General features: G+C 38.7%; 1 protein-coding gene across 11 annotated transcripts in view; it reads left to right on the top strand.

The window, feature by feature from the left end:
• Positions 1-17,055, top strand: part of UTRN (utrophin) — a 638,628-nt gene extending 621,573 nt beyond the window's left edge. For 6 of the 11 annotated variants that reach the window (XM_030556487.1, XM_030556489.1, XM_030556490.1 and 3 more), the window contains 4 exons: positions 2,764-2,872; positions 4,659-4,745; positions 13,629-13,651; positions 14,813-17,055. In XM_030556487.1, coding sequence (XP_030412347.1) covers positions 2,764-2,872; positions 4,659-4,745; positions 13,629-13,651; positions 14,813-14,821 — 228 coding nt within the window. In that variant the 3' untranslated portion in view covers positions 14,822-17,055. The remainder of the gene's footprint in view (positions 1-2,763; positions 2,873-4,658; positions 4,746-13,628; positions 13,652-14,812) is intronic. The other 5 variants (XM_030556492.1, XM_030556493.1, XM_030556494.1 and 2 more) reach the window with 3 other exon arrangements.
• The last annotated feature ends 213 nt before the right edge of the window (positions 17,056-17,268 follow it).

A 17,268-nucleotide genomic window follows, 5' to 3' on the forward strand; every position in this document is an offset into this window, starting at 1 on the left:
ACCTTCAACGCAGTCCCTTCTTTGTTTTCTTGTGAGGGATTTTATCAAAGCTTTTTGAAAGTCCAAATAAAATTTATTTTTTACTTTTCCTTTAATTTTATTGACTTTCTTAAAGAAATCTGTTTTTAAAATATATAATTTAAGAGATCATTTTTCACCACTGATGAGATGGATGGTTAGCTGACTGTCACAATGTTTCTTTATAATAATCACTAGTATTAGTCTGAAAATAGACTGTCCTATTTACAGTAATTTTTTTTTGCCATCACTGGCAGTTCTCATGATCTGTTTGTTTCTGTCTTCTGTCAGCTGCAAGACTGTCTTTTCTCACTCAGCTGCCTAGTTACAGTGGGTAGCCTCATGATCGCTGTTTGGGTTAATAACCTGTCAATGAAAGCACTGGTACTTTTTTCTCCAGTAGATGCAGGGTGGGTATCTCTCTACACAGATGTGTGGGGAGAAAACTAATGAAACTTAAAAACTGTCCTGCCGTAACAGTCTGATCTGTATTTGAGAATATTGAATGAAATTCTTTGGGGAACAAATGTAGCAGAAATATGCATCACTCACATATATCCCAGGCCACAATTCAGAGGTGAGCGTGCTGTTTTTATTTTAGCAAAGCCCAAAGGGTTGGTAGCTGTCACACAACATTGTCATGTCTGTCTGTCTGATTATAGTGCCAAACACGGAGCTGAAACAGAAATGGCTTGTGACAGTTTTGACACCAACATGCTAATTGTAAAGAAGAGAAATAAAAAGGCTATTTTCTTTTTCTTCATCTCTTTTAGAAACTATAGGTTCCATGCCACGCAAAACCAAGATCCTATTACTAGGGACATTACAAATCTGTCGTGGTTCTTTCCTACTTGACTAATCTACTGAACAGAGATTTCATACAGGGCCTGATTCTGCACTATTGACGTCAATGGGAGCTTGCTAGTTACTTCACTGGGCACAGGATTAAACCATAAGGAGGAGCAGGGGTAGAGTACAGCTCCCCCTCTTTTTGCTGAAAGCAGAGAGCTAGCTTTCCTCATTCTCTTACTACTGGAGTAAGGATGTACCCAGCAGAGATAGCTGAGGTGGGTGCAGGAGAAGGAAGTTGATGCGTGGCTGAGGTTTCCTGTGGCTCCTTGTCTTTCCCACCAGTGGGTGGAAAAGCAACAGCAGCTGACAAGGGAAGGAAGAGAGTGTTTCTTATCCACGTCCTAGCCTCTAAACCCTGCCATCTCCCTCTGGAGGTAAGACAGTTGCATGGGGCATCTGATACAGAGGGCCAATTTTAAGCGATAGGTTACATACCACAGTTGTTAGTTGTGCAATTTCATATTTGAGTTCCTTCAGAACTCTTGGGTGAATATCATCTGGTGCTGGTGATTTATTACTGTTTAATGTATCAGTTTATTCCGAGAGCACCTATATTGACCCCTCAGTCTGGGACAGTTCTTCAGATTTGTCCTCTAAAAAGAATGGCTCAGGTATGGGAAATCTCCCCTACAGCCTCTGCATTGAAGACCGATGCAAAGACTTCATTTAACTTCTCCAAATGGTCTTGTCTTCCTTTAGTGCTCCTTTAGCACCTCAGTTGTCTAGTGCCACCACGGATTGCTTGGCAGGCTCCCTGCTTCTCAAGTACTTCAAAACATTTTTGCTGTTGGTTTTTGTCTCTTTCTAGTTGCTCTTCAAATTCTTTTTTGACCTGTCTAAATACACTTTTATACTTGCCAGAGATTTATGCTTCCTCCTATTTTCCTCACTAGGATATGACTTCCAATTTAAAAGGATGTCTTTTTGTCTCTAACTGCTTCTTTTACTCTTCTGTTTAGCCATGGTGGTATTTTTTGGTCCTCCTAATGTTGTTGTATTTTTAATTTGGAGTATATCTTTAGTTTGAGCCTCTATAATGATGATTTTAAAATGTTTCACTGCAACTTGCAGGCCTTTCATTCTTGTGACTGTTCCTTTTAATTTCCATTTAGCTTGTTTCTCATTTTTGAGTGATTCCCTTTTGATGTTAAATGCTACTGTTTTGAATTTCTTTGGTATTTCTCCCCTTACAGAGAGGTTACATTTAACTACATTATAGTCGCTATTACCAAGCCGTTCAGCTATATTCATATCTACACACACACATTTTTTAAAATGCATACTCCATGCATTTTAGAATAGGCTATAAGAAGCAGCTGAAGTTTGAAACTTCATTTGGACATAATTCTTATTGAAAATAGTGTGTGTTTGACGTGGTGTATGGGCAGAATTTTATAAAGTTATACGAGACTGAGCAGTTTAGAGTTAACCTCTCCTCAGGTTTCCAAGATAGTCTAATGGAAGACCCAAACCCCGTTGTAAGATCCTTTCATATTATCCCTTCCTGGCCTGACCTATGGGTTTGGGCAAGAAGAGTGGATTGTTTTGTGTAATGGAGATTGTTTCTCTGTGGAACACATGCACAGCCAAACACTGCCTTAATGTGAGGGAGCTAATTGGAGGCTGATTATGACAACATTGAAAAGTCAAATCTTTTTTATAAATTATTTTCCTAGAAGCTATTATCTTCCTAAGATCAACCCATATTTGAACAGAGATGAGTGGAGGAAAATTAAAAGGAAACAAGAAATAACATGAGAAGAGAAAGCAAGAAAAATGGGTGACGATTAAAAAGGGAGCAACGTACACACACACGCAACTTGGTATCTGTAATTTACATAAATTTCTGCATTACTATAATGATGGAATTTTTGTTTCTTAAACATCTTTCAGCCTGAATCGGATTCCAGAGTTAATGGAGTCTCTTCCTGTGCTTCACCCCAGTATTCTGCTCACAGCTACTCATTTGATCAGGACGCCAGCTCACAGTTTCATCAGACGGGTTAGTGCTTTGGTCAGATATTATGCCATGTTTGTCTATAAATGGTTGGAATCAGTTTTACTGATGTGTGCCTAAAGTAGCCATGTCAGTCCCATTATAAATTTGTAGCTAACACTGCTGGGTGCAAAGCTCACTGCAATTGACAGTAAGAGGTTTTCAGAACTGGGCATCATAAGAAGAAAAATATAATGTGATTTGGGGAAAGAGAACTTTGTTTTTTATCAGTAATGGATGACAGTCTATACTACTTGGTCTCCTGTCCCTTCTGGGAAGGAGAATTACTGACACAATCCCTTAATGCACCAAGGGAAGAATTAAATCCCATTGGACTGAAGGAACCTATAGCAGTGGTGTGCATCTCACATTATATTGATTGGCAGCAAAGCACTCTTTCTTTAAAGACAGCGAGTAGTATCATTTCCTGGGTCTAAATGCAATTCTGGGTGTCATAAATCTCTTCGTCTCATAGTGACATAGTAACATTTATTTGTTAGGACTTCAGTGGGACTTAAGTTATGCAGGCCCTCTGCACAGGGGTGAATCTTACCCTAAATGGGTATTTTAAACCTTACTCTGTTGGAACCTCAGTAATTTGCACCAATGACTGGGAAAACCTTTGCAGATGAACACTAAAAAGCAAGACTAATGCATCATACTTTGTTCCATCAACATACTTTATTCATGTATTTTAGCAGTTGATGTACATTTTAATTACCATAATATTATATAGATGTAGTACTACATAGTATTTTGTAAAAGTAATGGAGCTATACTACTACAGGACTATGGGTCCAGTTCAGGACAGCACTGAAGCACATGCTTAAATCCATCCCTACCAGGACAGCACTTAATTCAAATTCACATTGACTTCAGTTGAACTTAAGCACAGGCTTAAAGCCCTTAATAGGGTTAAACTCTTGACTCAAGGCCTCAGTGATTAAACCTTTGCTAAGAGGGGACAAACCACCACTCCTTGTGTGCAAATCACTGAACTATGGATAATCTGATTCCAATGCAATGGAAACAATTTAAAAAAAATATTGATTTTTGTTTTTCATACTAAGGCATTTTCTTTCAGTATTGGCATAAAAAATGTAAATGTGATATGGAACTTTTGTCATGCTGTTTTCATAAATTGATAGATTTATATATGATGCTTTGTAATAACACTGCCAAAAGTGAAGCAAACAGATTTCCCTATTCATTTCATTGGCTGAATTTAACAAGCCCTTTAAGAAACAAGCAAGCAAGCAAATGGCCTGAAAAACATTTGCACTGATAGGCTTGCTGATGCATATTGAACAAAGACTATCTGGAAGATAAATGTTTTTTGAAAAATCTCAGATTTGTTTGTTTTGGAAATGACATGACAAATTGTTTGAAAATAGAGCAGAATATCAAATGTGCAGCTGCCAAATATGCTTAACAAGATAAGAGAATATTTTATTTATTTTAACAGTAAGTTCTTACATTCTGCTTCATGTGGGCAATTTCCTTTGGTTAAATCTCAGGAACAGTGGTTAAGCCTTAATAATAAAAAAAAAACATGAGATTAGTTGTTAATTGATAAATTGAACTTCCACCTCCCCTCCTAAGACTGGCAATTATCAATGAGCAATTCCTGCACATTACATTACAAATGCTTCAAGTAGGGGGTTCTGGTTTAGATATAAAAGAGCATTTAGCCGGTAGGTTAGATGGGAATGACTTTCAGAATCTATTGTCTCTTTTTTTTTTTCTCTCCCCCTTATTAAATTCATTGCTCATCTTGTTTTCATATCTGCAGATGACTTGTTAGGCCCACCTCATGATACAAGCACAGATCTAACAGATGTTATGGAACAAATCAACAGCGCGTTTCCTACTTGCTGCTGTAAGTGTTAAGTATAGTGAAATCTGTCTCCCTTCCCTCCCCCACCCCCCATTGTGTCTTTCTCCTTGTCATTCTCTGGAAACTTAACACAGAGCAGTATAGATATGAGACTGAAGCTTATTTGCAAATAAGTCATATGCAGAATATTGACCCAAAAAATGAAGTTTAACTCTGATAAGAACGTTTACCAAGATGTGATGGCTGTGTAATCCTGTTCTTTGAAACTGTTTAACATACATAGAGAGTGATAAAATGGAAGCCAAATCAAATCATAGTCATCCTGTGTTTAAAAAAGAAAAAATATTCACTCTAATATGTGGCCTACTTTAAGAAAAGCGCATTGCTTCAAACAAGATCTTCATTTGTGTCTAGAAGAAATGGAGATTCTCTGCTGATGTAAATAGAGTTATGCTCACTTATACCAGCAGTAAATATAGCCCCTGGAATTCTGGGTGCCGGTGATTTAATTTAGTGAGAGTTGGGGGAAAATAGGAGCTGCAGGATTGGCTCCTTCACCACACCACTGACCTCCCAGATCAGGAATCTGTGCAATTTTCTAGGCAGTGACTGCTCCTAATCAGGGGAACACCAACCTTACATTGTACTTGCCCACAGGAAATGAACATGTTAATACCCAGCACCTCCCTGCTTTAATTCACAGCCAATTAAAATATAACCAGCATCAATTAAAATATCTTAAAATAGATCAAATATAACCATATAAAATATCGAGAGACGCACATCAGGCATTGCCTCCTGAGCCGGACCAGATTGACCCACATAAATTCACCCAGTGAGAGCTCTCTGGGGATGGCTTTCCAGGATCGAGGGGTGAGGCCTTCCTTGGAATGCCTTCTCCCATGCCCCATAGAAAAGACACTGTTGACATGCAGGAAAGGCATGGAGACTGGACCAGCCATGGAGAGAAGTACAAAGAGTTGGGGGTGGAGAGAGAATTATGGTCTCTCTTCCAATGCTGTGAAGGCTCCCTAGTAAAGATTATACAGCTGGAGGTACCTCAGACATCTGTGAGCGCTTTACAGCAATTAATATATGTATCTGCCCACCTCTCTTTCTACTGAGTGTTGATGCATTCTCTGTTCACACAAGATTGAATCGCTTTAGTTCTGCCAGCATTTTGTATATGCTATTGTTCCTAGCAGTGGGAGCTTGTGTTTATAATATGTAACAAATTTGTTTTCAATATTAGCTAAGCAAGAGCAAAAACATCCATAAACACTTGAAAGCTCTGGTGTTCAATAGTGTCTTCGTAAAGCTTTGTTTTTAATGTCCACACAAAAAAAAGTTGAGGGCTTTTTATCTCTTATTCCTGCCAAAGAAGTCAGCTATTTGCTCAATGTTGTATTCTGTTTCCCAAACTCTACTGAACCCTATTAAAACACTTCCTTTATCTCTGCTACACACTTTGCGTGTCTTTGAAGCAGGGCCAGCACTTCCATTGAGGTGAACTAGGCAATGGCCTAGGGCGCCAGGATTTTCGGGGGGCGGCATTTTGCCGGGGGGGCGTCAGGAGGCTCCGGTGGACCTGCTGTAGTCGTGCCTGCGGAGGGCCGTTGGTCTGCGGCTCTGGTGGAGCTGCCGCAGGCATGCCTGCGGACGGTCCGCTGGTCCCGCACGGCTCTGGTGGACCTCCCGCAGGCACGCCTGCAGTAGCTCCACCGGAGCCGCGGACCAATGGATCCTCCGCAGAAATGGCTGCGGCAGCTCCACTGGAGCCGCAGGAGCGGCGCGCGGGGCTGTGAAATGGTCGTGCACCTAGCGCGAAAAACTCTAGCACCGGTCCTGCTTTGAAGCATTGCATCAGAGAAAATGCATTTTACACATTTTTGAGAAAGCAGCGTAGTATCTTGCAAAACATGGCTTGTTTCAACAGTCTCCTGAGGTCCTGAGTTAGTGCTAGATTCCTGGCCACTATAGTGCATGTTAAGGGCCTAATTCTGAGAGGTTCTGTGCTCCAGGAACTCTCACTGAAGTCAGTTGGTAGTGCTGGTGCTCAGCGCTGCTCAGATTTGGCCATAAGACTGTTTCTTTGTCACTGCAGTGAATGGAAAATGCAAAGAAAAAGTATCCCCTCCTCCCATGTTTTTTGTTTTGCTTTTGTGAAGGCCTGTAATGCAATGGTGAAAGCAATATGGGGTTAGATCATGGTTGGACGTGCTCAGATCCGCAGGGAATGGAAGGTTCTTCAGCTCCCTTGCATTCCTGTTCTAGAGACAGCCATAATCCCACTCTTTGCTTTCCCTGAACAGGACTGGAAGAATCTGCTGCCCATAGCAACTCTAAACTCCATGCCCTTTCTACATTGGGGAGTGGTACTGAGCTTGTAATAGTGGTTCTGCATCCTATTAAAGGGTGCCCTCAGCCCCACCTCTGATATGAGTTTCCCTAGCACCACCAGAGCGTTCCTCACAGAGTTAGCCACAGTCCTTCCAGCTGACGTGATCCCCTCCTGTTGTCCCCCACATCTCCCCCGCCCCTCCCCCAAATGCAGGATGCTGTTAGTCACAATATAACTCCTGGGCTTTGCTAATGGTAATATCAGCCACTTTTGCCAAAGTCTCACCAGTAACCATTGCAAACTAGTGCTGTTAGCTCAAAATAGAATTTCCTTTGAGAAATTCCTTCACTGCAACCCAATCAGCTGTGCCTTTTTATGTTTCCCTTTCATGAAGCTAGAGTAGCTCCACTTACATTAAACTTTACACCTGCTGTTTTATTTATAAACCTTATTTTAGGTCTCTATCTCACTCATTTAAAAGTACATCAGGCTAAGATTTGGTTTTTGAGAGGTAGGTCCAAACGCTAATTATTTTGCTCAACAGTGGTGCAAAATGCTTATGTTGTGGTTCTTACATACTGAGTAATCAAAAAGTTTGGAGCAAATTCAAATAAGTTGTGGGAGAGGGAAGTTTAAGACCATTCTAACTGTAAAGTAGTGTTCAGTTTTAAAAATTGAAGCTTTAGTAAAATGTTCATCCTCATTAAGGAGTTTGGTTTCTTCTGCTAGTTGGGGGAGAAGGGGTCAGATCAAGAGAGCAGGTAATTTAATGTTGAAACGCATCTAACGTGTATTATTCAGTGTGTGTTCCAGAATAACATCTGCTATAAAATGTTGGATGATGAGTTCTACTTATGATAAAAGGATATGGGAGGTGTGTGCACACTTGATGAAAGCAGTGGGTGAAATGTAATGGCTTATTTTGCTGTTCTGTTGGGATGTCAGCTGTGAAACTGTCTATGAATCATAACCATTCAATTGATTATGAACTGATGCCCTCCTTTCCTCCCCTTGCTAATCCTGGTGAAGGAGGACCCCAGGGAGAGGGGAAGCCCTTGCCCTGCTCCCTTGCATCCAAATGAGCAAAGTGGTTGTTCTTCCAGGACCCCTCTGTCTTTCCTCTTGCACCTTAATTGTGCTCTTCAATTCCCCAGCAATTAATATAATTAGTTATTTATAGTGCTTTGAACTTTGCAGTCAAAACATATGAATGCTAATTATTTCTTATTCATTATATTTATGGCAATTTCTAAGAATCCCAAACATAGATTAGGGCTCCATTGTGATAGACATTGTGCAGACAATTAGCATGGAAGCAGGACCTCCCTCAGGGATCTTACTTTCTAGGATTTAAGATTAGGGCTATCAAACGATTTTAAAAAATTAATCAAGATTAATGAAGCTATTAAACAGTAATAGAATACCATTTATTTAAATATTTTTGGGTGTTTTCTACATTTTAAAATACATTGATTTCAGTTACAACACAGAATACAAAGTGTACAGCACTTGCTTTATATGCTTATTACAAATATTTGCACTGTAAAAACCAAAAGAAATAGTATTTTTCAATTCAGCTAATATAAGCAATCTCTTTATCATGAATGTTGAAATTACAAATATAGAATGATGTATAAAAAACACTGCATTCAAAAGTAAAACAATGTAAAACTTTAGAGCCTACAAGTCCACTCAGTCCTACTTCTTGTTCAGCCAATTGCTCAGACAAACAAGTTTATTTACATTTGCAGGAGATAATGCTGCCCACCTCTTGTTTACAGCGTCACCTGAAAGTAAAAGCAGGCATTTGGATGGCATTGTGGTAGCTGATGTTACAAGATATTTACATGCCAGATGCACTAAAGATTGATATGTCCCTTCATTCTTTGACCACTGTTCAGAGGACATGCATCCATACTATGAGTTCTGCTTGATGATAATCCAAAGCAGTGCAGACTGATGTATGTTCATTTTCATCACCGAGTCAGATGCCACGAACAAAAGGTTGATTTTTTTTTTTTAGTAGTTCGGGTTCTATAATCTCCACATTGGAGTGTTGGTCTTTCAGGACTTCTGAAAGCATGCTCCACACCCCGTCCCTCTCAGATTTTGAAAGGCACTTCAAATTTTTAAAGCTACAGCACTCAACCCAAGGTATCTTTAGAAATCTCACATTGGTACCTTTTTTGCATTTTGTTAAATCTGCAGCGAAAGTGTTCTTAAATTGAACAACATGTGGGGGGTCATCATCTGCGACTACTATAACATGAAATATATAGCAGAATGCAGGTAAAATAGAGTCAGAGACATACAATTCTCCCCCAAGGAGTTCAGTCACAAATGTATTAATGTTATTTATTTATTTTTTTTAACAAGCATTATCACCATAGAAGCATGTCCTCTGGAATGGTGGGTGAAGCATGAAGGGGCCTATGAATGTTTAACATATCTGGCACGTAAATACCTTGCAATGCTGGCTACAAAAGTGCCATGCAAAAGCCTGTTCTAACTTTCAGGTGACATTGAAAATAAGAAGTGGGCAGCATTATCTCTTTAAATGTAAACAGACTTGTTTGTCTTAGCAATTTGCCTGAACAAGAAGTAGGACTGAGTGGACTTCTAGGCTCTAAAGTTTTACGTTGTTTTGTTTTTGAGTGCAGTTATGTAACAAAAAAAAATCTACATTTGTAAGTTGCACTTTCATGATAGAGATTGCACTACAGTACTTGCATGAGCTGAATTGAAAAATACTATTTTATCATTTTTACAGTGCAAATATTTGTAATAAAAATAATATAAAGTGATCACTGTACATTTTGTATTCTGTGTTGTAACTGAAATGAATATATTTGAAAATGTAGAACAGAATCCACAAATATTTAATACATTTCCGTTAGTATTCTATTGTTTAACAGTGCAATTAAAACTGCGATTAATTGCGATTAATTTTTTAATCTCAAAAAAATTTTAGTTAATCGTATGAGTTAACTGTGACTAATTGACAGCACTAAATAAGATATTTACTAATAGTACAGGTATTGTTGTCATTCCTTAACTCAATTTGTTGTGGCTGAGTATTTCAGCATGTGAGATGAAGCGCTATTGTAGAATGAGATAAGGACAAAGTGCCTTCTGTCATTTTGTAAGACTGTAATGTTAGAGTACAGCCTGTTTTTAATATGTAATTTCCCTGAGTTAGACTCAGTGAGGAGCCTGGGAGTAATTCATGATAGCTGCAGTTTCAAAAAAATAAAACCTAATGGAAGTACGGTCCCTCAGAAGGCCTTCTGTAGTGAAATCTTACAATCCAAAATATAATCTGTTGGGAAAGCTTTGTATGTTGTAATGACATTAACTGGTCCATGGGACTAAAATAAGGGTCCATTATCCTCAACAAGATACAATACTTTTGACCTTTTTCTGGAGTCAGGAAAACATTTGTTTTGTTTTTTTCCCCAGACTAGCTGTAAAGGAGGAAAATTAACTATGAAAAATAAGAATTCTTCTTCGAGTGTTTGTTCATATCTATTCAATCCTAGGTGTGTGCGCGATCACATGCACATTTGCCTTAGCAGTATTTGTAGGGTCGGTTGTGGTGCACTCTGGAGTCCTGCATTCATGCATCAGTATATCAGGCGCTGGCAGCCCTACACCCTTTCAGTTCCTTCTTGCTGCCCCAGAGCACCTCTCTCCCTTGCCCCGCAAGTGGTCAGCGGTTTCCTTCTTCACTTTGTGTATTAGAGCTGTAAATAGTTTTGTTTACTGTAGTTAGTGAAGTATCTGTTAAGCACTGTAATTAGTAAGATAGGGTCCAGGTGGGGCATGCCCTGGTCTCTGGGTTTGAAGCCCCGGGCTGACTGTAACAGGCCTGTGCCTGTTAGTGACCCCCAAGGCAGCTGCCTGAAGTGCTCCAGAGAATCGCATGTAACAGACAGATAGGTAACTGGCAGGGCTACCCAGAGGATTCAGGGGGCCTGGGACAAAGCAATTTCGGGGGTCTCTTCCATAAAAAAAGTTGCAATACTATATTCATGTGAAAGCAGCAAAGAATCCTGTGGCACCTTATAAACTAACAGACGTTTTGGAGCATGAGCTTTTGTGGGTGAATACCCACTTCGTCAGATGCATCTGACGAAGTGGGTATTCACCCACAAAAGCTCATGCTCCAAAACCTCTGTTAGTCTATAAGGTGCCACAGGATTCTTTGCTGCTTTTACAGATCCAGACTAACATGGCTTCCCCTCTGATACTATGTTCTTGTGGGGGCACTTGCAGGACCTGGGGCAAATTGCCCCACTTGCCCTCCCCTTTCCCGCCTCCTCTCCACCCCACTCCCACCTCTGGGTGGCCCTGGTAACTGTGTTTTCCCTCTGGGAAAGGGAGGCTCTCTGCTTCTAAAAGCAGATTAAAAAACAAAAAACCTGGATATTTTTGAGGTGGGAAGATGTTCTGTTGTGTATTCTACCACCATTATTTTCTTTTGTCTCCTGGATCAGGTTTCATATAATTAGAGCTCAAGTTAGAGGGCTTTTTATGACAAAAGAATGTCAGGTAACATACTTCTATAATAACCATTTCATAAAGATATATACACCGTGACCACTACTGGAGGATTTATTGCAGCAAACAAGAATTGAGTTCCTCCAGACTAAAGCAGATTCCCCACCTTACTATAACTAATGGGAGCCTTGTAATAGTGTTACTAGCCCAGCTCGAAGTCCTTTGTGCTTTACAAAGTTGAATCGACATTGCTTACGTGGACTGAATATACACGATGCTTCAGCAATCCCATCCTTTCAGTAATGTGGGATATTAAATATCTTCTGCACTAATTGCCACCAAGTCTGCTTCTATGAAGTACTGAACATCTCCTACAAGTTGCTCAATGCCACCACTTTCCTGTAACTTCACTGGGAATTGAGGGCACTTAGGCCCAGAACCACAGAATTTAGGGACCTAACTCTCACTTTAGGTACCTAGATGCAAGTCTAGATACCTTGACATGCTCAAAACCCCTGCTAAGCTGCTGTCTAACCCTAGATGTTCCTAAAATCCCATAGTGCCTAAATTTACACTGTTAAAGTCCCCTGCGTGCCTACATTTCCACTGCTGGGCATGTGCACTGCTGCCTCACCCATGAGCATAGGTTCAGTTGTGCTGCTGTAAGCTCTCTAGTATAGAGAGAGCATTTATTTTCACAAAACCTCTGTGAGATAGGAAAGTGCTGTTATCCCAGTGTTACAAATGGGGAGCTGAGGCACAGAGAGCGTAAGCAACGAGCACAAGATCACCAGGAAGTCTGTGGCAGATCAGGGAATTGACCTCAGGTCTCCCAAGTCCTAGGCTCGTGCCATAACCACTGGACTATCCTCACTCTTGGTAGAGCATTCTGTTTTTATTGGCTATCTAGTTTTGTGATGCCCACGCTGATATGAAGTGTGCTCTGTACTAGTACACTGATGTGTTACACAAGAGCACAGGTCTGTACATACATCTGTGATAGACCAGTATCTTTAAAATAGATAAATACAAAGAGACCGAAGAGGGTGCAGTTTAGCTACAACCTCTGTCTTAACACTTGAGTTTACTAGCATGTACCAAAGAGGCGAAGTTGGTGAATACAATCTGTTCTAATTTGTTACAGCCAAAGGGGTAGCTAGAGATTTTAATGACACTTACTTATTAACTTTGACGTGTAACCTTACTGATGTGCTGCTAAACAGTTCTTTTGTGAAACCACCACTGAGATTTCTTCCCCTCCACTCCATTTCATTTTGGCTGTTTGTTCTCTAGCAATTTCTAAAAGATTTCCTGAAATGCATTCAGTTTAATGAAGTAAATACCTGGGGTTAGCTGTGGAATATAGCTAACTGCATATTTGCCAAGGATATTTCACAGTGTTTATTTGTGTGTTTGTGTGCTGTTTTCCCTTTCACACCCTGACCTTTACTCTTTCTCCTTCATTAATATGCTTTGTAAATCTTGCTAAATAGAGCACTGGCTCATCTGTTAAAATGTATCCAAAGAAAATCAATTGGAAAAAAATATTGTGGAACTTAACAGAGAGAGCATTAGCATAACATACTATTAGCATAACCCTAAGGAAGTTAGTGTACAAGTCCATATAGCCTTTGATTCCTAAGGGATGATCATCAGTTGTTGTAATGGTTGCACTCATAATGAGCTATGAGTTATCCACATAGTTAACGCAATATTTATAATATTTATATTATTACTCTTAACTGAATCCAGATTGCTTTAGAATGACTCAATTTATCGTTCACACTACTGTAATGCAGCAATCTTAAATATTGTATAGATATATATGACACAAAGTGTTAACTGTCAGCAACTCAGATACTCATTGTTTACAATGATGTGATAAATCAGAGTAATTATGATGCTAAGAAAATTATGCCTTGGCCATCAGAGCACCATTCAGCTCTTTTATATTTTATGAAGTTCAAATATGAAATTTTCCTCCTCTTCTGTTGCAAATATTCTCTGTATACAATAATATTTAATTCTCACACTATTCTGTACTTTTGCATTTTAACTTTTTTTTTTATTTTTTATTTTTACAGCAAGTCTCACTGGCAGACCGCAGGTATGGTACATGGTGCAGTCTTTCAGTAGTGTTAATGTAATACAGGCAGAAGAGCTCTTCTGGTTTTATAACAAATTATTGGCTTTCAGGTATACACATTCAGCTGACAAAAACAAAGCAAACTAGTTTCATTTAAATGCTACTGATTTTTTGTATCAGTAAGTCAAAAAAGGTGATTCAAAAACAGATGCCACTTTTTTTCTTGGATGGAATGTTTGCTAATAAAACTTCAGTAATTCCTGTTATAAACTGCAGAAACATAACAAAAAATAGCATATGCTGTAAATATATGTACTAATTATATGAGAAAGTAACACTGTATGTCTATAAATAACAGAAATAGTCTAGTTTTCATGGCTTCTCCCAAATTATCATAATTTCTGAAGGTGATAAATTAAATTGTGTCTTACAGTCGATAACTAAATAACTTGGGGCTGCAGTCCCTTTAATTCCCTCCCTCCCCCCGTAGTTTAACTTGCATTATTTTCCAGAGAAGAACCTTACTTTTTAGCAGGCTTTCGGAGGACTTTAAACATGGCCCATGAGTTCTCTGATGAAAGTTCCATAACCCCAGTTTTTGTAGAGATACCGTATGGTAAGAAGATAGCCAGACTTACAAATCTGTCACTCCACAATTTCCACACCCATTAGAGAAGGGGTGCTATTCCCTGAGTACAGGAAGTAGCCTAGCTCCAAAACTTGGAAGCAAGTATCCTGGCCCAGTGGATTGAGCATGAAGCTAGAAGCTCTGTATTAATTCCAGCTCCGCCACTGACTCACTATAAGGCTTGGACAAGGCACTTCCCTGTATAAATGCTAAGCATTATCATCTGTGGTTGTAATACTCAGGAGGCCCACACATTTTCTGTGGCCCATCTTTGGCCCAGATTCAGAGATTCAGCAAGAACTTAAATGGTAAATTGCTAAAATTGTTGAAGCACTTAGCACAAAGCACTTTAAAAGACTTATTTTTAGCATGTGCTTATAGTTAAACCAGGACAAGTGTTTTGCTGAATCCAGAGCCTATAAGCCTAGAACTTGGAATACTCCATTTATTTTAAATTACCTCAAAATGTTGTTATTTGCACTCTGTCATGGGTGTTCAGGGCTCTGCGCTGTGTATGTAAATAGTAGTGTGACATTTATTTCTTATCACTGTAGGCAATGTGAAGTACTCATTTGGAAGGCAACCAACACTCCCTGACCTACAGTATGGCCCTTTTCTACAAATGCCAATCACAAGTTCTGCTTAGTCAGAAGACTGCATGGGACCGTGGAACATGCTGTTCAGCTCTGATTGTGTGTTCTACTTGAAATAGTAAAACACTGAATACCCAAAGATGAGGAAGTTGTGTTTTTATATTATGTTCTTTTTTTCTTCTTCTTTTTCTTCCCTTTCTATGCAACTGTAAATTAATGAATAGTGCAGTATTTGGAAATGATTATACATTTGTCATTGATTTGTATAAATATATAGCATTGGGAAAGGGGGCGGGGGCTTTATATACATTCTTTTTAATAACAGTAAAGAGAACTGCATAGAGTTTGGAGTAAAATGTTACATTTATACATTCCTTTCAGTTCTTTGCATTTACATTGCTGAAACATTTATTTTCTGACACGCTTGCTGTTCTGTACAGGTTATTTATAATTGTGTCAGTCATCTAACCAGATAGATTTCTGAAGACCCTTCAGTTGTTTCCAAGATTGGCAAAATAACAAGTTCACATAACTTGCACAATTATTATTTAACAAAAAAAATCACATTGGCAACACGTGAAGGCTAAGCTCCATTTAACAATTGTAGACCCTCTTTTAAAATTACAATAATAAGTGCTATGCACCAAAAGGGCATTTCTAGATTTTATGTTGTCTAATAGGGTTTTTTGTTTTTAGGATTTATTTCAACTCAGAAATCAGGCGATAGCTACATAAGGACTTAACAATATTTTAAGTTGTTTTAATAAGATCTCTCTAACGAAATGCAGTTTTATTTTCCCCCAGAGACAAAGCTTTGTGGTTCCAAGTTGTGCCGAACATTTTTTTTAAAGCCTTGATTCTCCAGTTTGGAAAGTAAAGACCAGTTACTAGGGATCTTATACGTAAGATCTGAATGTACACACACTTCTTTTTTATTATTCCTTTTGGAAATATCTAATAAATTAAGAAGCCTTCTCCAGTAATATCAAGGCTGGAGCATTTTCTTTAAACCAGTTCAGGGCACCTGGGCATTTTCATTCAGTCTTGCTCTTTATTTTTGAAAAGCTAATTTGTTGTTCATTTATTTATGTGCTTAAGGTAGGGATAATTTTGGGAAGGTTGTGTCACTGATTTATGATATTCAAATTAGCAATCGGGTGATGGGTTCTTCTGCCTTCACTGTTGAGTTTACAGTGTTGCATGGACACTTGCTTTAATTTTAGAACACATATTTGATTGGTAAATGGCATGCAATAATCAATTTTCAGATATAATGAGAGGAAACAAATTCGTATCCTAAAATGTTGTTGAAGAAAAATCTCTGGTCTTGAAAAAACCTACAAATTGGGTAATTCTAGAGGTTATGCAGGTAAAACATCAGGATTTGTTAATACCTGATTATCTTTATGAGGTTGTGCCTATCAGAATGTCCTATATTCATAATTTTCACTCACCAGTGTATGCTTAAGGCATGGTCTGAGCACAGGTTCTAATCCCGACTCTGATATGGATTCTATCTGAAGCCGTGGGCAAGGAATGTAACCATTCTGCCTCAATTTCCCCATCTGTAAAATGGGATGATAATACGTACCTACCTCTCAGAGGTGTTGAGGCTTAATTAGCTAGTGTCTATAAAGTGCTTTGAAGATTAAAAGTGCTATATAAATAAGTATTATTATTTTTGGATGGGGGAATGGAGGAATTGTCAAGGTGGGAAGGGGAGAGACTGGCTGTTATAGGATTCCTTCATCTAGGAAAAATTATATTTTAGTAGAGTTATTTTGAGAAGGAAAATAGTTTTACAGGAGATTAAAAGCCATGACCGCCTTTCTACCTCAGACCCATCTTTGTGAGTAGTATTGAAAATAGCTTTATGCTCTGTTCTCTCCAAGATATTTTGTTTTTACCAGGCCACATCATATCAAAGCAAGAAATCCTTTTTAAAAATTCCCTGAATTGAAAAGGTCTCAGTAGTCAATTTGGTGGCTTTTTTGTTCTAACTGTGAAAGGTTATGTATAAAATTGTTTTTCTGCCTGTGTGTGTATGCAAGCTATGTCCTCTACTCTGCTGCCAAGTAAAAGCTACTTAAAACACTACATTGTAACATTCTTCCTCTGAGACAATAATAAATAAAAGGAATATATTGCAGTAACATTGAGAAAAATGTATGGCGTTCTTTTGAGTTTTGTGGTAGAGAATGATCACACCTCTCCCTTCTAATCTGGATACATATTATACATTTCATTTGGAATAAAATTAATTTTAACACAAGATTGCTTTGATATTCCTCAGCTCAGAAGTAAAGCACGTTTTAAAAACTATTCCCGTGAGATAGCGTTTCAGGCTTCAAGGTACATTTATGAAAACAACATATGGGGGGAAAATAACAAATCTGTGCATATTCTTCTGTAATTTT

Source organism: Gopherus evgoodei, chromosome 3, assembly GCF_007399415.2.
Source record: "Gopherus evgoodei ecotype Sinaloan lineage chromosome 3, rGopEvg1_v1.p, whole genome shotgun sequence".
Lineage (NCBI taxonomy): Eukaryota > Metazoa > Chordata > Testudines > Testudinidae > Gopherus > Gopherus evgoodei.